Genomic DNA, 24,429 nt, shown 5'->3' on the forward strand with positions numbered 1-24,429 from the left:
GAGTTTATTTTCTCTTTGTTTTGTGGCTACTAAAAATTCTCAAAATAACAGAGTCCAATGGAGAAATGTTCGTGGCTGCAGTAGGGGCCACTCCATCCCTCAGACACTCTTCCAGGACATTATCAGTCTTCATCTCTTTAATGGTTTCCACCAATCACTTTATTTAACAGTAAAATCTCTCAATTTTGAGAACCAAAATACTTTATAGAATTCTTTTAGAAACAGAATTGGACAAAGGTTAGCAGTGTTGAGAGCAGCAAAATGAAGATGTGGCCTGCCTTCGGCCATTTATTCAATGGTTGATTTAAACAAATGTGACCCAGGTGAGTGCTTATTTTATTATAATTTGACCAGTTTAAGTTGAAAATAAACACATAATATTTAGCTTCTTTATCACTCAATCAATAAGAATGTTTCATACCAAGTTAGCTTTTAACATTTATTCACATTTGAAACAAAATTATAATCATAAATACAATAAAATCTTTATAAACTGATTTCCCTTAGAGTATCCTTTGTCAAATATTTGGCATCTTAATCTCCTCCATTAGATTAGGGAAGACTTAAGTTTAGTGCTGAATCTTATTCTTCTTTGATTGCTAGCTGTTAACACAAAGTTTAACACATTGGAGATATATGATCAATGTTTGCATGACTGAATAATCACATGCATATTGCTTATTTGAAATCACATATTGATTGAAGTCTGCAAATTACAAAAATTAGTAAATTGATAATACTCTTGGGATCAGAAAATCCATATTATCATTCCTTTATTTCAGCTCATTTAATTTTGTACTTGGGGACAATACCTTATCCTGAGTCTCCACTTATATGACATAGCAGGACTTCATCTAGAAAGAAGTACCGCAGCTTGTTCATGTAGGCTGGCTGGCACTGGCTAATGTAATGGAGGTGCCCCAGCATGCCAGACACTTAGCAACTCTCTGGTCCTCATGGTTTTTAAGTCCTCTATCCTGCATGCCATTGAGATTTGCCTTTAAGACGTTCTTTCCTGCTCCAACTGTCCTGATAAATGAGGGGTGTGTGTGTGTGTGTGTGTGTGTGTGTGTGTGTGTGCGTGTGTAAAAGAAACTGATCAATTTATCTCTATTAGTATAGTAGTGGTGATAGAATACCATATCACTTGACAGTTTTGTTTGAATTGGGCTCAGGAAGCTCCTCCTTCACAGTAAGTTGAATTCAGGTTAGTGATAGTAATTCTAGGCTGTTTGACACTCTGGAGATATGGATATTTTGTTACAAGCATACCATTATATATTATTGTTGGGTAACTATTTCCTGCCGGTGCATGAGCTGTGCTTGTGTGTTTCTTACTACACACCACAGTAATGCTGTGCTGCCTTTAACTGAAGTACACACACTCCTTAGCAGCACAGTGCAAAGGAAAATTGATTACCGTATACTATATCCTGCCACTGAACATGTACACTACATTTTAAAAACATAAATCACCACAGATATCTCAGGTCACCTACATAGCTACTCTAACAATCTAACAAAGATGCCCCATCACCTTAATAAATGTATCCATTATCATTACTTTTGAACATTCATGCATGTCCTGTTCTTAATATCTAAATAATGGTAAACAATGATACCTAGAATATGGTGCAGGCCTTTCCATACCTCCCTGATTACTTCAGGTCTAACCCTTCCTACTACCACCATGAAGCATAGAATTTTTCTACATTTAAGGGAATGCCTCTTCACAATCTCATTGGAAGAGTGCACACCCGAGTCTTTGACCTGGTCCTGGACACACACATGGCTTCTTCTGGGGTGGCTGCACAGAGGTGGACATGCCTAGCTGCCTTTGCAGCAGGAGTGGGTGTGAGTGGACAATTTCCAGTCTGACATAGCAAGAGTTGGTCTTTCAAAGCACGTGACAGTATATCTTAAATCTGGAAGGGGAAATTGACCTAGCCATCCAAATATTTTGGACTTATGTGAGTATGAGCTACAACCCTAGCCCTTGTGCCAGATTCTTATGGTATGTCTTAGTTCAAAGAAAAATAATTAACATGGCATAGTGTTTCAAAAGTTGAATAGCACCGTTCTTATGTTTTGGTTATTTGTTTTATTCTCAGACACACAAAAAATACCTGCTGGGATATCAAAAGCTGACATTGATTCTTACTTTATACCTAGAGAAACTAGGAGGGTGTAAGTTAGTATGCAAAGTAATGGGTCCTGACCTCGGGAGCTTTCATTCTAGATTCTGTGTTTTTTCTACCGCTCCCTCTTGACATCGTCTCCGCCCACTGTTCTAATGCCACGTCATCTGAGTCAGAGAAGCTTCTCTTCTGTCAGCCTCACCAGCTGGGGGAGAAGGCTGGGGGAGCACCATTGCCAGGAAGGTTCAAGCAGCAGAGCAGAAGGTGACGAGCTGAATGTCAAGATTCGGTGCTCACAGCAGCGTTCGCAGGGAGAGGGGCGATAGTTAGTAAAGGAACAGGAGAATCTGCTTTTCAATGCAGCATCATGCAGGCCCAGGAGCACTTCATTATCAACATTCCCCATGACCTCCTGACTGAAAGACGCTAGAAAGTCAGGATTCCTAGGCAGAGAAAAGTTCCAGAAAGATAAACATAACGAGTAAGTCTGTGTTTCCTTGCTGTCGTGCCTGCAGGTTTCCATGGGAAGGTGTCAGGAGAACAGGCTGAGTGATGTGCAACTGGAGAAGAGCAGTCAGGAACCAAAGGGCTGCAGGAGCCACATTAGGGGGCTAGTGTCACTGCCCCAAAGATACAGTGGAGCCACTAGTGGATTTTTGGCAGGAGATGGGAGGTCCCTAGTTCTGTTTAGAAACATCCCCCTGGCTGGCCTGCAAATCCCTGTGAAGGACTTGAGAGTGAGAGAGTCAAGTTAATTAGCAAGTGATTGTCATCACCCAAGAGTGTGACGTCTCAAAATAAGGCTCTGGCTTTGGGACTGGAAAAGGGGACACAGATTTACCAATTTACAAAAGCTACAAATATTTAAAGGCAAGATTTGGTAAGGAACTCACTTTTGAGTTAGAACAGGCACATTTTTCATTTTCTATCTGCAAATGTTGCTCGTTGTTTCGGAATATCATTCTTGCTCTTCCGACAAGGTTGCCATTTCCTTGAGATCTTGACTACAAATTCATGTTCCCTTGTACCTTCAACTTGACCTTGTTCTGATAAAACGGTGCCGTCAGGGGTTACTGAGCTGTGAACAGCTATTTCCACCTCTGAAAAGGCCTGAGTGCTGAGCTCTGGGAATTTTATGTTAACTTTTCTCCACCCTTCATGACAGTCGGCCATCAGCTATCACAGCTCGTGATTCCCAGAATGCCAGGCTCTGACAGCTTCCAAAGAAGGGCCGAGCCACATCAGGCTTTGGATTTTGTGTGAAGATCAAGGAGGGTGAGATTATGAGGGTATCCAATCAGATCTTGTCTTAATCTTGTCCAAAGTATTAATTTGTAAACTTACATGATAATACTTTCTTTGCAGTTTGTGGGCTATTTCTGAATTCTCTTATCTTATTCAGAGCCATCAAACAGAATTTTGTTTAAATGTATAGATCACTGGATCATGCATAAATATTTATTTCTAATACTTTTTTGTAGCTGCCATGATGAACATCCATGATGGCTCTGTTGACTTATTTATTTTGAGTAGAAGGGAGCCAAAGTGAGACCCTGCAGAGTTGTCTAGAAAAGAGGCTTTTTTTTTTAAATACAACTTGGAAAGTTGTATAATAAAGTTCCAATGAAAGTATTGCTGCTTTTCTTGGCCTTGGGTCAAGTGATATGATCTGAATTACCTAAAAGCAAGTCACTTGGTATTGAGAAAAAGATTTTCTTAAACCAGGAAATAATTTTGGGCAAGAAACATGCTGTGCTTCCCCTTTGTCTCTTGATTCCTAAATCAAAATTGTGAGTAAATCACAATTACTTCTATGAATAAATTTCTTAAAGTGGCATGAATCAAAATCAAGATGAACATAGCTTAGCTGGCAGACTAGTTTCAAGACTAATCAAGAGTTATAATTTAAGGAATGCAGTTGAAAAAAGTGTTTCATGCAGTGAAGTAGTGAAAACTTAGAAGTGAAGAAAAATTAGGGAATGTTGAATTTTAGTAACTAAGAACTGCTGACCTATTGACTGATACCATATACTTTTCAATGGATCCAATTTGAGGCATTTAAATTTAAAATCCAAACTATCTGAAATATTCAATTTCAATATATTATATGTAGATGTAGTCTTATAAATAAAAAAAATTATGGCTTACAATGGTATGTTTCAATAGAGGTATATATTGTTTACTGATCGACTCAGGATAATTAGAACATTTGTCCCCTCAAAAACGTATCATTTCTTTCTGGCAAAACACTCTCCTACCCTTACCTCAACACACACACACACACACACACACACACACACACAACGTGTTTTGAAGAAAGTTTTAACATCCATTCCATCCCAAATTTTTTATTTTTGCTTCAAAAATCAATCATGGAATAGATATAATTAGTACATAGTGAGGTGGTGTAGGCTCTTTTGAAAGAATACTTAGCGAATATTCACAACTACTTTACAAGGGGCCTTCTCCTCCAGGTCCCTCTCCTTTACTTACACTAATTGTGCATCCTGAGCACAACACCCAGCCAACCCAGGTGGAGCAGGAGACGTGCTGTCATGCTCTCCTGACTGGGAGGGCTTGCGGTACTGGGGATGGAAATCAGAGAGGAGTGGATTGGTGGCCTGTAGGGCAGGGTTTACTTTTCAGAGCAGCATGTGGGGCTACTCCCCAAGCTAATAGAGGAGACGTACCCCACCAAAGGACAGAGCACATGTGGGCCTAGCCACAGAGGCCATTGGCACTTTAGCCAAAGCTTTGCTCCTAGGTAACAGCTGCTGTCTTCCCTGGAGTTTCGGGACAGTGATTAATTGTATCCTTGCCTCTTCTGAGTTTTACAGGAATAGGGAGTTGAATGTTGGGTCCACAGGCCGCCATGTTTACTACCTCACTGAGGAGGCTGGTTGGGGGGATCAGTATGTGCTTGTGGACACGGGGCATTCTTTGCCCCCTGCATGCAATCATGCACCTGTCATCAGGTGAGACCTGGGACCACGACATGAATAAGTGAGTGAGGGATGCACAGAAGAAGGTGGGAGGTCCAGTTTTCTGAACAAAGACAGGAACAAGGGGGTAGCAATTTTTTCCTCTAAAAGTATTTTTATTTCAGGAAGTTAAGAATGGCAGTGATTTATAACCAAGACTGTGTTTGTTCTTCAGTAACCAACTTTTCTACTTCCTTTGATGAAAGAAATATATTTGATAAGAAAAAAAAAATTAAGGAAGTTGGTTTTCTTAGGTCAAAAATATTGAGCCAAAAGGGCATGAGTGATAAAATAATAATATGAGGAAATTCTTACAGAAATGTGTGGGGAACTCAAAACACTTTGAAACAAACTTCAGCCAGTCTAAATTAGTCCCAAGGAAGCTCATACAACTACAAATTTAGTTTGTTTTAATCTAGAATTAAGACTTTTCCTCTTCTCTCTAATCAGGCCATAAATAAACAGGCCAGAGTGATTTTTAGAGGTGAGTAGACCTTGATTATGACTGATTTAGGGGAAGAAAGAAGACAAAGGCAGAGAGGGAGAATAGAGAAAGGTGAGGAAATGTGAAATGAAAAAGCTCAGAGGAAAATTTACAGACTGGAACCAGCATTCCATGCTAAAAAATGTCTTTGCCCACGTACCTTTCCAAGGACAAGCTGATTGTCCTTTTGGCCAAGAAGCATGTTTATCTAATTATTTTGATGAAGATGGCCTTGCTCTTTTCAAACCCACAGACCCACCAGTAAGGGCACGGTAGGAACCTCTTCCCATGCATCTGCAGCCTTGTGAAAACATGGGCTAAAAGTGCCTCTAAATACATGGTAGTGTCACAGGGACAAAGTGACTCGAAGCCTGCTCCTTGCATGTGTGCTGAATGCTGTTGAGCAGGATCTTCCAAGTTCATTGCCCTTTTGGACGCTTGAAAAGCTGTTGTGCCTGCATTCTCTTCCAAGGTCCCATCTGGTCAGTTTCTCACTTAAGACTTAGAAGAATTCATCTCCTGCAACCACGGCAGAATGTCTGCTTCTCTCTGGTGACCAACACAGTCACTCCAGACTTGCACGTATTCATACATAGTAAATTATATTGAGATCACAGAAAAATGAAATACAATATGATCTCTCTATAGTTTTAACCATGTTCTACATTCCTTTTTCTTACCCTTTCTGGAAGAAAGGTGGCAGATTGAGTTAAGCTTTAACTTACCTTCAGTTTTCTGAGTTGGGGATTTAGAGTAATATAAAGTACACACCAGACGTGATGTGTTATTCATAAAGTTTCAAGAACTAAATAATAATGTTCACTTGATGATGATGGTATCTGGGCATTCTCTAGAAATCTAATAAACTTCTTATCACATTTAATAAACAGAGTCCAGTTCCAGTTATAATTATCAAGATATAAAGCCAGCTGAGATAACTATGAAGGTTTACATGATAGTAAATGTTATTCAGATAGGTTTACATGCCTTGAATGGAAATGAGAGCTGCCATCTCAGTGGTTAGAAGCGTGCTGCCTAACCCTGCCTCTAATCAGAGCTGCAGCAAACTTGCCTGCCTGCAGTGGCCAGATTATTTTTAGTAGAGAGAACTTGAGCAGATGAAGATAATCATACGGTTCTCCCAAATTAAATCTGTTAAGGGTGCATAAAAGTGAATCACTCTATCTGTAAGTCTTTATTTGTCTCCATTGTTTAAATTCAATGACTTAGGACAAGAAAAAAAAATCACTGTCATTTAAATCCTGCTATCTTTGTGATGTGCCTACAGTGAAGCTGTCAACACTTAGTAATATAATTGAAGGCATCTTGCGGGTTTGAAATAGTTCAGTAACTGGAAATTGTGAAGGAATAAACACATTGTTTGGCATTTGATGCATTTAGTGTGGTTGTACCCTGCGTGGAGGGACTCTTAGTCAATAATGATGGTGATTGACTATGTCAAAAGCTCAGCAGAGCTGCTCAGTGGAGCAAGAGTCATTTCATTTATAACAATGCTGGGTTTTTTTTTTTAAAGGATGTGTATTTTGTTCTTATGATAATTCTCTTGGAGGAGAAATGTGTGGTATTAAACATTAGCTTAATAAATGCTTGCTTTTATGATACAAAGTATATTTTAGTAGTGGGGGACAATTGCATGCCAAATTATGTCCTATAAGCTATAAAGATTGCCCTGTTTCTGGGGAAGACCACTAAAGCCAGTTGAGATATTTTGTTTAAGAAGTTGTTAACTCAGCAGCATGGGATATCGACAGAAGCAGACACGTGCTCGGGTTCCTGTTGATGCCGGTGACGGCCACACCACCTTGCACACGGTGCTTTTCTTACTTGGATCTGGCACTGTGGGGCTGTAGGGTGAGGGAGATGTATGAGCCTGCCCCTTTCTACTATTACATGAGCTCTTTACTTGACTAAGGTTTATATGGCCCATTGTTGCTTAAAATGGCTTTTGTATAAATCAGGTCATTTATTATTTTATTTGACCCTGAACTCTTATTGTCTATATTTCACAAATAAGATAGTGAGACATAAAGATGTTAAAATGTTTAGCCTCTAGTGCAATTATGTCTAGAACTTAGATCTTCCAAATCTTTTTCTGTTGGCGTTACTCAGCAGCATCCTCTGATATAATTTAGTACTAATTATGTGTGAAGTATTAACCATCCATCCTGTGAGCTAGGTACAATTGTTGTTCCTACTTTTTATATATAATGAAACTGATGTTCAGAAACCTTCCTGTCATTACATGGCAATTAGATTTGAAACCCAATCAATCTGATTCAAAAGTTCAAAGACACTCTTTTCATCTTGACATCCTCATTGCTTTGAAATCAGTACCTTGCATACTATACATTTTAATGTATATTTAAATTGAATTGTGCTATCAAGTAGTAGAGGTACAATTGAATTGTGTTATCCAATAGTAGAGGATTAATTAAGGAATTTATGAGATGACACAGAAGTAATTGACTGCTGATGAATATTTGAGAAGCTAACTTGTTGGAGATATGCATTCCAGGAATCATTTTAGGGGTTTGTAGTGTTTGATTCTATTCTTCCTGCTCAGGGTGCTTATTTATCTCAGAAACCTTTCTGCATAATTCCTACTCATTCTGCTAGAGTTAGCTCAAAAACTATTCATTCCAGACATCAAGGACAGTGGTCTCTCTTATGTACACTCAAAGAATCTATGTGTTTATTGTTTAATCACATTTATTCTCTTGTGTTAGGGTCTCCAGAGTCTGGCAAGTTATTTGCTACATATATGAATTTCTCATAATTTGTTGAAAGAATTAGTGAAACAATGACAGAATTAGCCTTAAATAAATGCATTGTAAGATACAGATGAGAGTGCATGGTTTCAAATTATGAGAAGAAAAGATGAAGAATGTATTGGAAATTGGATAGATTAAGTAATAGAAGCCATTGATAAGTTTACCTGTGGGTACAGACACATCTGCTTATGCCTATGTCCACATGGAAACATAGAGGGCTCTTAACTGGACTACCAGAGAACCAGCAGAATCAGTGCTATTGATCTCTATAAACACTATTCCATGATACACTTCGCTATCTTATATAACATTTTAAATTATTTAAACTCTTAGTAGAGAACATATTAATTATGTGTATTTTAAGAGCAGTAAAAGGAGATTAGAATTGGCTTGCATTTCCAGAAACTGGAGAAGAAAACTCTGAGGCGGGTAAGAAAGGTCCAAGTTACACAGAACCCAACAACTTTCTAATGGTGGAGATGGTCAGATACAAAGCTAAGGAACTTAAAATATGGAATATCATTTAGTGAGGTGCCAAATTAAAATTTGACAAAATGTGCCCTAAGAATTCTTTTCTTCAAATACCAGCCTTTTCTAGTGGACCTGAACTCTGAGACTGCTTAATGAGTAGAATAGGTCACAAATGAGGCCATGCCCATTTCCAGGATAAGGTCTTAAGAAACTGGAATCTTCCATTTCTCTCCTTGAGATAAGTCTCTCTTGGAAAAGATCTATTATGCCACAAGGAACCCTGGGAAAGGCCCTCATTGAGAAAAGCCAGGACACTAACCCACTGCCCTCAGTGGACATTTTGCATCACCCTGTTAGTCACATGGTGCGCCACCGTGGAAGAGTACACTTCCGCCATCCAAGAGGCCCCAGGGAGCACAGTCAGACTTACCCTAGCAAGGCCTACCTAGACTGTGATCAAACTTTTACTAAACCATGAGTATATTTTCCAGAAAGGTCATGAACTTCAAATATCCCATGTGATGAAATGAAATGATCAAAATCATCAAAATGATCCTCATTTTGATCATTAGCAAATCAGTGGATAGGAAGTATGCCGTTTTGTAAAAATGTTATACTTGAGATGAAATGATAATCAAGAGATGACAAAGTAGCCAAATAGGAAAGCCAAGTGAGCACTTGGGCACGGGGCCAGGATTTTCTTGGGAAACAGTTCTGCAGTCACCCAAATACATGAACGGATGGCCAGTGTGAAGTCTGTAGGACATAACACCAATAGCTTTTCACTGGGAATCAAGGTCTTAGGGCCCTCTGAAGGTGCTGTGTAAACCCAGTTCTGCACCAATGTAAGGTGAGGTCATTGCTATTACTTTTATTTCGATCATTATTCTCTTGGTGATTAGAGGGAATCTGACCAATCACTTTTGACTTTCTGGCTTCATTGTATGCTATCTGAAAATAAGGGGTTTATTTTTACTGATATAGTATAAACATCAGGAATGCAAATGTTAACAACAACTGTACTAGGAATATCATTATCTTTTCTTCATTATTATTTACCTTCTAATAACTTTTGCTTTAAGTGAATTATAGAAATAATTGATAACAGAATAACCATTTCTTTCTTTTTTGTTATTTTCCCCCATATTTTATTGGTGCAGTATAATTGTACATAATGATGGAATCTCTTATTACATAGTCATGCATGCACACAATACAACAATATAATTTGGCCACCATAATTCCCCAGCTCCTCCCCTTCCCTCCCGCTTCCCCACCTTTTGGTCCCTTTCCTCTAGTGATCTCCTGTAGATTTCCATGAGACCAGCACCCACCTTTTCCTTTTACCTCTATAGCTTCTGCATTTGAGAGAAAACATACATCACTTGACCTTCCGAGTTTCATTTATTTAGCTTAACATTATGATAATGCTCTCTAACTCCATCCATTTTCCTGTAAATGAATGAAACCCCGTTGAGTATGTATCCCATGTTGTCTCTGTCCACTCATCTGTTGATGAACTCCTAGGCAGGTTCCATAGTTTGGCCATGTGAATTGTGCTGTTATAAACATGGGTATGGATGTATCACTCTAGTATGATAACCTTAACTCTTCACGATAAATACCAAGAAGTGGTACTGCTCTGTCATACGTCCCATGCCTGTCCTTTTGAGGGACCTCCATACTGATTTACATAGTGGTTGTACTAATTTACAGTCCCACCAACAGTATAAAAGTGTTTCTTTTTTCTCCATATCCTCTTCAGCATTTTTTTTAATTTGTGGTTTTGGATGACTGCCACTCTGACTGGTGTGAGATGAAATCTCAGTGTAGTTTTGATTTGCATTTCCCTAATTGCTAATGATGTTGAACATTTTTTCATGGAGTTGATGGTCATTTGTACTTCTTCTTCTTTTTTTTTTTTAGAAGTGTCTGTTTACTTTGCCCATGTATTAATTGGGAATAGCCAGTTTCTTTATGTGGACTGCAGTGTTCTGTCTTTTCTATGGAACTAACCATATTGAGACTAGCAGTTCAGTGATCAGAAGGAAAAGTCCATAAAATGTTTCTACTCTAAAAAATCACAGGGAATAAATTCAAGTTAGAACAGAATGTACACATTCATTAGAACCACATACATTTTTTTATTTTGCTTTTATAAAATGTGCTGATATTTTCAAGTTTATTTGCCAGAATGAGAAGAAACTCAGTTTCTGGTCCATCTAGTATATGTGTCTTATCACCAACTAAGCTATGAAATTATATGCTCTTTGAAAGTTTAAAAGAACTTCAGGGAAGTATTCAATTATTCACATATTTATATGAGAAATTAAGTTTATGTTAAGAAATAGCCTGGGTACTTAGTAGCTAAACTCACATGGAATCGTCACTTCTCAAGCTCTCATTTGTTGGGAGGTCTTTCTCACTGGAGAGTGGGTGTGGTTTGGATGTACACAAAACTGAACCCCGGAGCCCTCTTGGGCCCTGATACCTTGGCTTTTGTGAGATCTCTTCCTCTTGAATGTGGGCAGAAGCTTTAATCCAGAGAGTATAGCCAAAGTGGTGGGAGGCCTTTCACTCCCTCCATGACATTGTCTAAGACTTCCCTTGACCACGCGATAGGCTGCAGCACAGGAGATGGGAGCAGATAGTGTCCTTGCGTGTGTGGTAGAAGTCAGCTCTGCCAAGCTGAGGGTGCTCACCTGGCAGGAACTGTATGAGGCCTCCAGCCACCTGGCACCCACGAGCTGAGGCCCTTGGGGTTACAGCCATAAGGAAATCAATCCTGCCAGCACTGTTTTGTTGATCCATTCATGTTTGGATAGGTATTTTTGTGGTCTCCAGCTTGCGACCATTATGAAGAGAACGCTTATGAATGTCTGCATGATTCTCTGCATGGACCTGTTTTAATGTGAGTAGACACTTGGAATAGGATGGCTAAGTCTTCTCTTACACTTATCTTTTAAACAATGTCTAACAGGTGTCTGAAGCAACTGTACCAGTTTACATTTGCACCAGCCGTGTGTGGGGTCGGTGCTGCAGGTGCTCTGTATGTGGCCAGTGCCTGGCAGGGGAGTTTTAGCTTTCTTACCCATTTGAGTGAGTGTACTTGGTTCACTTGCAACACTAGCTTTTGTAGCTACTCCATGAGATCTACATGAAAAAGGCTTCTTCTCCTTTTTTCAAAACTATACTCAGACTGTTTAAAAGCTGTTCAATAGAGACTTGGAGAGTAGAGGAACATTTTGGTTCAATGGATTTTTTCTTTATTATTTTCCCTGCTTACTATTTAATGCTTGCCTTTGTTGAGCCTTTGCGAGAATCAAAGCGCTGTGCTCAGCTTCGTATAAAGCCTAGGAACTTTAAATCGACTGGAAGAAGATGAAGGTGCAGGACAGCATCTACTGTGTGACAGGTGGAGACAACTGCTTTAACAGTTACCTGCCGCATAGTCAGGAAGGTGCTATAAACTCTGGGAGCGGCTGGGTAACAGGGAAGTTGACAAACAGGAAGAATTAACAAGCACCCATTGGGTTCTGTCACTGCCCTTGGAAATGGACTCATGCAGCTATTGACTAAGCTAAAAATAACCCAACTTAGTTATATTCGAGAAACAAGAAATAATACAAGCAGCAGTTGCCCTTTTCTCTTCACAATGTGCTGGGCACCGCATGTGGGGACCAAAGTCGGGTGTTGCATCAAGTCCTCATCCCCACTGTAGGGAGGAGGTGCTAAGTCCACATTTTCCAGATGAGGAATGCTAAGTTTGGAATGAGTAAACGTGACCAGATTGAGAGTGTAGAGCTAGTAATTGGTAGAAACAGGCTGCAGTAGATTTGTGGACTTCAAAGCTCCTTCTCTTTGTCATTGTGGCCAATGGAGTTAAAAAGATAAAGAGAGGATGCAGGCCTCTGGGTATAGCTGCTTTAAAGACACTTCTGCTCTTGTGGTATTATATTCTGAGTATGAATTTCAAAATCATCTGAGTCCTTTAAGCTGAACTATATGGCTTTAAGTATTTGTGGAGTTATTCAAGAAAATATTTGAAATGCAGCACAATTGATGATAACATGAGAAAATTTGGTGGAAGAAAAGTTAAGTAAAATTAATTATAATAACTGCTTTCAAAAACTGTAAATAAGTGGGGTGTGGTGGTTCATGCCCATAATTTCAGTGACTCAAGAGGATGAGGCAGGAGGATTGCAAGTTTGAAGCTAGCCTCAGCAACTTAACAAGACCCCATCTCCAAATTTAAAAATAAATAAATAAATAAATAAAAGGGCTGGAGGTGTAGCTCATGGCTAAGCACCCCTGGGTTTAATCCCTGGTATCAAAAAAGAAAAAAAAAATGTAATGCCAAGACTTTATATTAACATTATAGAAAAAGGGATTTGAAAGTTTTTAAGCAGAAATGGATATGTTGACATATGAAAAGTAGAGTGTAGACTTATTTAGGTAATTTGAGAAAATATCCTTTTGTCTATCTGGAGCTTAAATTATATTCTACATCATGCTTTTCTGTGGATGGTGACATTAGTCAGGAACCTCACCAAATGCCTTTTCTGTTACTTTTCCACTGACTGGTTCCAACAACTGGAGGGACCTGTGGATGCAGAGGCTGCCTCTGTCAGCACCTTCTTAGATCTTGGAGGTCAGCAGTGCTAAGGCTTTGATTGAGGTTGTTTCTCCCTGGAGATCTGGGACATAGCTACTCAGACAAACTACTGTGTTCATGCAGTAGCCAAAATGATGCTTCAATACTAAAAATAAAATAGTGCTTTTTGGTAAGAATTTAGAGATTTTTTTTTTTTAGTATACCTCAGGGTTGGCAAACTTTTCCCATAATGAGCCTGACAGCAAATATAGCAGGTCAGGAAGTCTGCGCTGCAGCAACTCAGTTCTGCCCATGAGCCATGAATGCCGCCTTACGCCATATGTGGCCATGTGCCAATAAACTGGATTTATGGACACTGAAATTTGAATTTCACTTAATTTTTCAAGTGCCATGAAATATTACTCTTCTTTTTATGCTTTTCAACCATTTGGATATGTGAATACATTTTTTTTTAGCTCAAGGGCTATACAAAATGAGACACTGGGCTGATTTGGCTAGCAGGCCAGTTTGTTCACCTCTGGTATAGTGGCAACGTTTGACAACTTTCTGCTATGATTACAAATATCTTAGATAAATCAAATTAGAAAGAGAAAAGGTTTGTTGGGCCCAGTTGTGGAAGTTTCCATCTATGACCAGTCGGCCCTGTGACTTTGGGCCTATGGGGGCCCCTCATGGTGGGGGTGTGTGGCAGAGTAAATCATTCACCTCATGGCCAGGAGTGGAGGGAAAAAGAGAGACTCAGGGTTCCACAGTCCCCTTCAAGGGCACACCCTAATTACCTAAGACCTCCCACTCCATCCCACTTATCACATTGCCCACCACCTCCCCATGGCACCTAGTCAGGGATGAAGCGTTTACATGCAAGCCTTTGGGGCATTTAAAAATCTAAACTATATCTTTCTATGATTCTCTAGATTTGGGAGATGAATTCATCTTGGATTCTTTTGTTGACATGTTATAATCTTAAATTCCCTTCTACCACCATGTATTTACGGTCTCTTTAAATTTTTAATCTAAAAACCCTTCTTACCCCTGCACAAAAACTATTAATTATAAATGCTTTGGTCATGCATTAAAACAGAATGTGCAATGATCATTAAAATTTTATACTTTCTAAAATCAGAAAGGCTAAAAGTTAAGTCTTCTGTGCCATGACACACCCTCCTGAGACACCTGTTTCTGTTTTCAGGTAGATGGGACATTCCCACAGTAGAGTGGGTGGCACAGAGAGACCAGCCTGTGTTTAGCCAAGTTGAGCTCCTGAATTCCTGCATTGGCAGCGTCCTACTTAGTTTTGTTACTTTTTGTGTTATGGTTTGAGATCAGTTAGGAAACTGTGGCTGAGTTTTCTATGATATCTCTGCACAGCCTAAGGATTTGTGAGCTCCTGTAGCACTTTATATGACAACTCTAAGAATTGTATAAATGTTTCAATTGCTGTTTGGGCACTGAAAATTAAGATCTGAAAAATAATTATCTGTGTCATACACAGATAATCTCATTTACTCCTAGCCTCTGAGGCAGGAAAGGAACTCCAACTGGGTAGCAAAACATAAATGGGACCTCACTCCTGCCCACGCTTATTCCTGCTCCTTTTTAGCCGCCATGTTGGGTTTTCTTTCTCAACTGCACATGCTGAGTTGTCCAGAAGAAACCACTGTGTGCCCAAGAAAGCACTGCCATCTCATGTATGACAGGGTTAGCCACAGTGAAACCGATTTCTTTTAAACCTAGGGATTTGCCAGACAAGTGGTGCACACCTGTTATCTCAGAGGCTCAGGAAGCTGAGACAGGAGAATTGCAAGTTCAAATCCAGCCTCAGCAACTTAGCAAGGTCCTAAGCAACTTGGGGAGATCCTGTCTCTAAATAAAATATTTTTTTAAAGGGCGAGGGATATGGCTCAGAGTTTAAGTGCTCCTGGATTCAATCCCAGGTATCAATAAATAAATAAATCCAGGGATTTTCCAGACCTGCACGTGTGCTGTAGATTAGCGTGAAGTGCCATCAGCCTCGGTTTGAGAGCCAGAGCCTAGAAGGGCCGTGTGTCCATAGAGTACTTTGTTTCCTCAAGAGGGATGGCATTGTCCCTGGACAGAAAGAAGGAACACGAGAAACTGCTCCTGTGGGTGCTGTCAGTAAACTTGAAGAGCGAAAAGAGAATGACCATCAATTTCACCCTGACCTATTTAAAAATGATTTGATAAGCTTACAAGGTTACCCCAAAACTACAATCAAGAAACAATACATTAAATGAGGACGTGAAAAGTAACCCTAACAAACCGAGTGTTTATTATGAGTTAGGCAGCATCGCTAGGGGTGATCCCTGACTTTGACTCGAAAGTTTTCCTAGTTGTCAAAAAGAGAGAGAGAGAGAGAGAGAGAGAGAGAGAGATCGGATGTAACCACTACCATCCGAGAAATGAGGATCAGAACAGATAAATAAGCAAGATGCCCTTTGGGTTGTTATTAGGTGTGATGTATGATGCAGGGGACTGAGTCACAGCTACATCTTTCCCCATTGGATTTCTCACTTTAAGCTACAAAACAAGACTGATGAATGTGCTGAGCTTCTAAGTATTATTGCTTCACTTCTCTTCTATTTCAAGATGTCCCTCTGCCCAGGGGAGGGTAGGTACCAGGGATTGATCTCAGGGGCACAGGACCACTGAGGCACAACCCCAGTCCTATTTTTTTATTTTATTTAGAGACAGGGTCTTATTGAGTTGCTTAACGCCTCACTTTTGCTGAGGCTGACTTTGAACTCGTGATCCTCCTGTCTCAGCCTCCTGAGCCATTGGGATTAAAGGCATACACCATTATACCCAGCAAGATGTTTGTAATTTTTTAATTAAATAGATGTGAGTTTAAAAATCAAATATGTGGATGGCCCTATCATAAAACAACCACCTGTAAGATCAGAGTACCAGTCCCCTCCTTCCTTTGTTCCCCCAGCTCTACCTTCACCTCCCCATCCTTAGAGTTTGTGTTTTACTTTTACATTGTCCCAGCTGAGCACCTTATGCATTTTCTCCCATAATCATGATTACAGTGTTCTGCTCTCACTAGTGTGACTCTAAGACTGAAAATAAAATGTGTGTGAACATTATCCCAATGACAGTGGGATCAGCAGATGAAATGGGGTTTTTAATTCTTGGTCACTGACCTCCTATGTGGCTGGGACAACATTCTCCTGATGACTAATTATGTGACACTGCATCATGAGCCCCAGGACTGCTGCCCACCTCCAGACTCAGTGATTCACCAGAAGGACTTGCAAGATGGGGCGTGTAGTCACTGCACACGGCTGAGATTCCTCAAGGCAAAAGGGCAAGAAGCAAAGTCTGTAAAGGGATAGTTCTAGGGGGAGAGGCGGAGGAGCCACATGTCTCCAGCAGTCTCTCCTGGGGTCTCTCAGCAGGCTCTTATCCCTCCCACCACAGCTGCAATAGTGCAGAGGCTGTGCAGCCGGGGTTCTGTGGGGGCTGGTCGTGTGGGTGTCTTTGCCCAGCTTAGCAGAATTCCAGACACCCAGAAGGGAAGAGGTGTTGGGCATGAATCATATACTTTGTCCAAACAGCTTAGGTTCTGCAAACCACCCACATCAGTAAGGGAATGGCAGGGACACTTGTGAGATCCAAGTTCCCAAATGCCATCTGAAGGCTGACCTTGGAAGCAAGGCTTTCTAACAACAGCAGAAGCTGGCCCACAGCAATTCCCTTCTGCATGCTTAGGTCCAGTCTAAGCAAGGGCTCTTGGGCCAATGAGCTGTGAATCAAAAAACCCACTGCGTTTGAGGTTCTGGTTAAAGTGCCACCACAGGATGGCTTAGGCACTCGGATGGAGCTCAGCCTTCCTTCCCTTTCTCTAGAACAGTGCACACGTGTGTGCATGCATGTGTGGTGGTATGTGTGCATGTGCACATGTGTGCATGCATGCGTGTGCTGGTGAAGGGGAGGGCAAGGCCATGCGGACTCTGGGTCCTTGCACACTTGCCCCGGCATCTTCTCTATTTTCTGCTGCAAGCTGGCGGGCTGCTCTGGGCTGATTCTGGAAGCAGGAATGATCCTCAGGCCAACTCATGACAATGAGTTTTGCTCCTCTGTCCAAACCTTCGTCCTCCTGGCCCTCACACCACCTCTGCAGAAAGCTCTTTCTTCTCTTCTCTATTCTTCCCATCACAGCTTCGGAGACAATGGCTCAGCTACTGACTCTGGCTCACTTCCAGGCTCACAAATGCGAGGCCAACAACACCTGCCTCTGGTGTCCTCAAGCTGTCATTCCAAACTCTGAGCACCCTTCCCAGCTCATTCTGTATCTCCTAGCACTGTCAGTCATTCTCCCGTGTAGTTGGTAATTAGGTTGGATGCAGAGTTTTAGGTTGAAAACCTTCCTCTCTGAGCTTTGAAGATATTGCTACAATTTTAAAATTCTATTTTGATTCTTTTTAAGTAGGTGATCTGATCTTTCCCTGTAGAGGATGATAGGAATTTTGTGGCTCCAGGTTCCCTCTGCCTCTCGTACGTCCCCAGTGGCACCCCCACCCCCCACCTCCATGTGCTCCTGTGGGGACAGAAGCTCATTCTCTGCCACAGCCTGTTGCACATCCTGAGAAGCATGGGACTCTGCCCTGACCATCACTTCTCCTGTGCTCATTGGTGCTCTGGGTTTACCTATTGCTAGTTCTTAAGCCTAGGTTAAATGTGCCTCAGGAGGGACAGGAGGTCAGTCGCTCTGTGTGCTCAACAGGCCAGCAGTGACAGGCAGTCTCCAGGGGCCTGCACACAATCCACATGTGTTGAATGCAGTCTTTTTGAGTGTGATATGTGTGCATATTTTCACTCAAAAGTCACCAATTAAAATTGTAATGAAGTTAACCAAAGTTTTAACATTTTAAACAATTAAGTTTGTCAGTAGTGAGAGCACTCCTACCCCAAAGGATGCAGATTGCATTTTTATTTCCTTGTAACTTTTCCCTTTACAATCACTTAAATAGTTGTGCTCCTACTTTAATCCAGTTTTCTATTCCTTTCACCAAGTATATGGCTAATGAGCAAGAACAACAAATTGTAGTTGCAGCATATTATTTAATTTAGCTGTGGATGTTTGTTTAGCTGTCTTTGGTGATTTGGGCTGTTCTGCTTCTCAGTATGATGTCCAGAAAATCCCTAAACAAAATACATAGGCTCCTTCTGTTCTTAGTCTTTGGGGCCAGTATAGATTTCTCGAAATTTTGTCAAATTTAGTTAAAGACTTCTGATCGCATTTCTGGTTGCTTTCCAAGTCATGCATTAATTGACCCTGAGATTTCAGTTTACACCCTCTCTTCTGATTTCATAGACTCTTTCTGTCACTTAATCTTTGTTTCTTCAATTACCAGGAGACCCTGTTGAGGTGCCCTCTGTGTCAGGTTCTCTCCAGGTTCTGGATGCTGCCGTGACTGGCATGGACCAAGTCTGCCCTTGTGTGTCCCTTGTTCAGTGGGGCACAGACAGTCATCACTCTGGCCATGCCACTTTAGTGACAGCTGCTGTGAAGCAGAGGGACAGATGTAGAGTACATATAGGCAAAGAGTAGGACAGATGGAGAGGATGGGCCGCGCTCGGGGATGGCCGTCCTAATAAGGCAGTAGTTTAAAGAGGGCCCTGGAGGAAGTGTGGGAATGGGAAATGAACATGTTTGGCACCATCAACAAATGCAGCCTTAGAATATTTATGATGACAGATTTGACCTGGTACACCCCAGGAAGCATCTGGAGAGGCCCCACAGTATCTGTAGACCACAGTCTGCAGATCACTGCACTACACACTTACTACACTGCACCTAATAATAGAAACAGAAAGACTTTGGAAAATGTACCTGGGAGTACATGTGTGTTACACTCTGTTACACTCTGTGTTGTTTTTTCTTGAAGGGTCCATCTTGCTGGGATGATGTCTTAATTCCAAATCGAATGAGTGGCAAATGCCAATCTCCAGGCTGCCCTGGGACCAGAGCGGTAAGTACCTGGTCACATTAATTATCTTTAAAACAAGAAAATGATGGCATCTCTTATATTTACTAAGAAATTAGACTCAGGGCCGAACGTGCCAGCTGAGTTTTCTTCCATCTGATAATGCTCACTGGAAGTCACCTGATACTCCAATGTGTCAATGACACTCACCAAACTCGCCTTGCCCTTGCCTCCCAGTACTACTTTCCTAGTGACGCAGCCTCTTGGAGTGACATGTAAAACAAGCCGCTTTTCTTCTGCTCTCACATCACAGCCATCCACACAGACTTGTGTGACCTGAAGAGGTGGGGCTTTCTCCCCACCAGCAAGCAGCGGTTCTGCAGCAGCAGACACCAGCAAGGACTTAATTCTGCTCTGACACCATTTGCCTTGCTGCAGGGCCAGACCCCAGACTCCCTGCACTTCAGATGCCAGCTGCAGGCCCCAGGTTGTTGACCTGTGCTTCTGACCAACCAGCTATGAACAAGGAGCCCCACAATCCCCTGCTCTGGGTTCAGTTAATTTGCTAGGACAATGCACAGGACTTGGGAAAATACTGATTTTTTCTGTTCACTGGTTAAAAGATGCAGCTGCAGAGATGCCTGAGGCGAGGTAGGGAGGAAGAAGAGCAGAGCTTCCATGTCCTCTGCAGGCTTGCCACCCTCCAGCTATCGGCAAACTCTCTGAACCCCGTCCTTTTGAGTTTTCATGGAGGCTTCATTATGTAGGCATGACCGGCCAAGGGCTGGGCGCTGGTGATCAGCTTAACCTTCTGCTCCTCTCTCCTCCCTTGAGTTTGCTGGTGCTAAAAATTCCCAGCCGGTAATCCTGCCTGGGTTTCCTGTGGCAGGACTCACCCGCTACCCAGGGGCTGCCAGCCACTAGTGTGTTCCCAGGAACGCAAGAACAAAAAGCAGCAAACAAAACCCCAAAGAAGCCACCTGTCACCTTGCAAAGTCCCGGGACTTTAGGAGTCACATGCCAGGAATCGGAGCAAAGACCAAATACATACTTCATAGTATCATTGGCTCGACATTGAAATGTGCCAATCCAGACTTGGTACAAAGGGATATGCAGAATAGATAAAGAAGAGCCACAGAAGACAGCCAGCTCAGAGCCTAACAAAGAAAAAGAGCAAAGATATAAAGTTAATCTCCCCCCCATGCTGTGGTATTTTATATTTACATCCATGTCATTCAAATGATTCCCCCTTTGCTTTATCTCTTCCTATCTGTCTTTGGCAGCTTTCTGGCAGAGTGGTCTGTTAGAAAATGTAGTAGGGTGCCCAGGTACGGAACTGAATTCCTATCCTCTCTTCTTCTTTGCAAATGCAGGTTGTACATTTCACACACAGCAGACGGTTCTTGAAAGACACCCCAAACTCTGACATTATTTTTAAAATGATTTTATTATTGCGGTCAAGTTTATCATTTATATAATGTTACAATTTTACCTCAGAAACTCTGTGTCCATTATAATCTGGCTGTTTTTATTTCCTGAGCTCTAAGTACTGTTTGGGTGCCAACACAAATAGGGTGCTAGTTCACAACCTGTCACAGTCAGCTGGCAGCTCATACCTTCTCTAAGGAACAAAATCTGTCAATAGCAACAGGTACAGCATTGGAGCTGGGATCATTAGCTGAGCCTCCTCTTGCTGATCTGAGAGATGACTACAAGGGTACCAAGCCAGCCTCGATCAGCAGTCACATTCCCCAGCAGACGGGCTGGGACCATGAGTAGATTCTTATTAATGTAAACCCTGAAGAAAGAAATCCTGATGACATATATGTCATTCACACACAACAAAGCACAATCTATTCTTGTGAGTTTCCTACTGAGTTGCAATTAAAATGTACATATTTTATAGGGCAGAATTTTTAAACAATAGTTAAATATATATAGGTACACATATATATATACACATGTACACAAACACACCACATATGATATACATGATATGTATAATAATTACATTACATATAGTAATTTCATGCTTACATACACATAACTTTCCATCTATCCACTCATCCACCCACCCGTCCTCTAGTGCCATGTGGTCTTCATCTTTATAGTCATGTGCGGTCCTTTGAAAATCTACTTCAATCATTGACCGACTGCCTTATCCATAGCAGAATAGAAAATCCTGCATCTCTAAGGAATTTATCTTCAAATCAGTCAAAGGGGAAAGCTTTGCTGGGTGGTGTTGAAGATCATGTTCTTCTTGTTGAATGTTTAGCTTACCTTGGTTATCGATTGGGTATAAATTAATTTACATTGCAAGTCTGTTTCTGACAGTGTAGTCAGTGGACATCCCTAAAAGCCTTGCAGTTCATATCACAGGAAAAACTGCTGGATTTAATCATAAACATGCACTTTTAAAAGAATAACCGTGTTAACTTGGCGATGGAAAGTTCATTTGCCAGCAATTGAGAAAAAACTGGACTGTAGAGAAGAAATCGAATGAGCTAGTGTTCTGGGGCAACTACTGGCCACTGGGGGTGGACACTGGAGCAGACAGTGGCACGAGGGCCTGACCAGGCAGCAAGTTAGAAACAAGGGCTCAGAAGGCACTACCTCATTGGAGAGAGCAGGGGGTAGGCCTGGGCTTCCTCTTGCTCTGGGTAAAGCAGAAAATATCATCTGGAAGAATTATCATCTTTTCCTGAGTTTGGGGCAAATATTCACTCCTTTGTATGGCACAGAAAGTGCTAAGTCATGAGATAGCAGTGCCAGACCCTGGGCTGAAATGAGCCCACACCCTCCCAGGGGACCTGTACTTAAAATGAGGTTCCAAATAATCCCTTCAGATAATGTCAGGCAAAGCATGAACTAATAATGAGAAAAATCACGATAAGCCATCAGGAATGAGAACAGGAGGCTCGACCCTGAAAAATTGCACAGATTGAGGCCTGGGGCAGCTCAGCAGTAGAGCACTTGCCCAGCACACGCAAGGCCCTGAGTCTGACCCCCAGCACAGAAAAAATAAAAAAATATGGAAATTGCAATTATCAGGGAGAGAATAAGAGTGTGATTAATATATTTTTAAAAATTATATGTAGCAAATTGTTAAAAAATAAAGGACTGTCAGAAATACACAGAGTACACACATACACACATGAAATATAGAATTGAAAATTAGAATACCTGTCAAAAAATGTACTAAATAAGCTAACCTGTAAAGAAAACATGGGCAAAAAGAGAAATTAGAACTTAAATTTGAAATTTGATATGAAAAATCAAAAATGCAACCCCAAATCTTTAAAGATAAAAAAGAAGTTAAAAAGACAGAATATAGAAGTTTCAAATATTTTTTAGGTTTCCAAAAAGAAAAATAATAGAATGATATTATCTAAAGAAATAATAAAGTAAAACTTTCTATGATTTTTAAGACTTGAGAATCCCAACTAATTCTATGTAGCTTAAATAAAATGAAAGCCTCATCTGAATGAAACACCGAAACTACAGATTGTAAAAGTCAAATAGAAATTTCTAAAAGCAGTTAGAATAAGACATTTCCTACACAGGAATGACAATTCAACTGATAGTTAATTAATTAGAATCAACATTGGAAGACAAATGATAGAGAACAATATTCTCAAAATATGTAAAAAAATAAATGCTAAGTTAAAATTGTATTTTAGCAAAATCTTTCAAGAAGGAAGGTCAAGACCAACTATAAAAAAAATTGTTTTCAGTAAAACTTGGAATTTTACTTTTGTCTGCATGTTACTTATTTTTTTAATTAAATATTTTTAAAAAGAATAAATATGATCCTAAAAGAAAAGCCTGGAATTTGAGAAGGAATGATTTAGAGGCAGTGGGTGAATCTAAAGGAAACATAACAGTAAATACAATAATCTTTCAGTTATAGGGATATTTATAATGTCCCTGTGGACACCTTTGCCCAGGAGCTAGAACATAGGTAAAGCATTCTAGGATTTTTTTTTCCCAACCAAAAAGCAAAGGTACTGGTTTTTAAAAGTATTTTTTTTTTTTTTTTACTGTTTAAATGTTCCTGGCAGCTTTATTTGTATCAGGCAAACTGGAAACAACTGACACGTCCAACAGTAGGTGAGCCATAAACTGCTTCATCCACACAGCAGAGTAGAAAGACCCTGGGCACACCCACGTCCTGGCCAGGTCTCAAAATAAGCATACATAAGGGAAGACACCAGATAGGAAGGGTGGACCTCGCTTATGTGGAATTCTAGAGGATGTGTACAGTGTACAGTGATGGGAAATCAGTGGGTGCCTAGGGATGGGGTTGAGGGAAGCAGGAGCCTGGGGAAGGGGTTAAGGCCCCGGGAGTCTGTAGGGATGGTAAGTTACTCATTATCTTAATTATGATGTTGGCTGAATGATTATATCTGTATGACGAAACTCACCAAGTAGGCGTGTGTGTGTGTGTGCGGACATATTTGGTTCAGTGACCCTCTGTTAGAACATCAGTGTTGGGTACCTGCTACTGGTTCCCTCTCACCCCTGGAGAGTTCTGTTCTGTTCTTCCCACTTGAATAAATCCTACTCCTTTCACTCTTGCAAAAAAAGAAAAAGTCAGTGCCAACATTTATAAAATCAGCACCAAGACCCCCCTCCCTGGGTGCCAACAAGCCCCCAGGGTGAAATGTGATAGCGATAGGTTTTATGGAAAAGAGTGGACCAGGCCGTTGGCTCCAGGATAAGATCACAGCTGCCGCACACACGTGCTCCATGAAGAAAGGAGACTTTGCCCAGAAGCTTCCAGCAGATGCCTTGAGTCTCAGACCAGGTCAGCTTCACACCTGACTCAGTCACAGGGACGGGAAAGACAACGCACAGGCCACAGGCAACCTGGACAGAAGGCTTCACGCAGCTAAGGCTCATGGGGGCTCCTGAGGGTGTGGTGCTCGGGGGGTGGAGTTGGTCATGCCAGCAGGCTGCTTTAAGAGACTGCCATGGTCCCCCTCTTGGGTTGAGCG

At 41.1% G+C, this 24,429-nt stretch overlaps 1 protein-coding gene across 5 annotated transcripts in view; it reads left to right on the forward strand.

Annotated features, from left to right (window-relative positions):
* Prkn (parkin RBR E3 ubiquitin protein ligase) overlaps positions 1 to 24,429 on the forward strand; it is a 1,231,972-nt gene that overhangs the window by 574,084 nt on the left and 633,459 nt on the right. For all 5 annotated transcript variants that reach the window (XM_071612868.1, XM_027939482.2, XM_071612867.1 and 2 more), the window contains one exon: positions 19,394 to 19,477. In XM_071612868.1, the coding sequence (XP_071468969.1) occupies positions 19,394 to 19,477 (84 nt within the window). The remainder of the gene's footprint in view (positions 1 to 19,393; positions 19,478 to 24,429) is intronic.

Source organism: Marmota flaviventris, chromosome 6, assembly GCF_047511675.1.
Source record: "Marmota flaviventris isolate mMarFla1 chromosome 6, mMarFla1.hap1, whole genome shotgun sequence".
Classification (NCBI taxonomy): domain Eukaryota; kingdom Metazoa; phylum Chordata; class Mammalia; order Rodentia; family Sciuridae; genus Marmota; species Marmota flaviventris.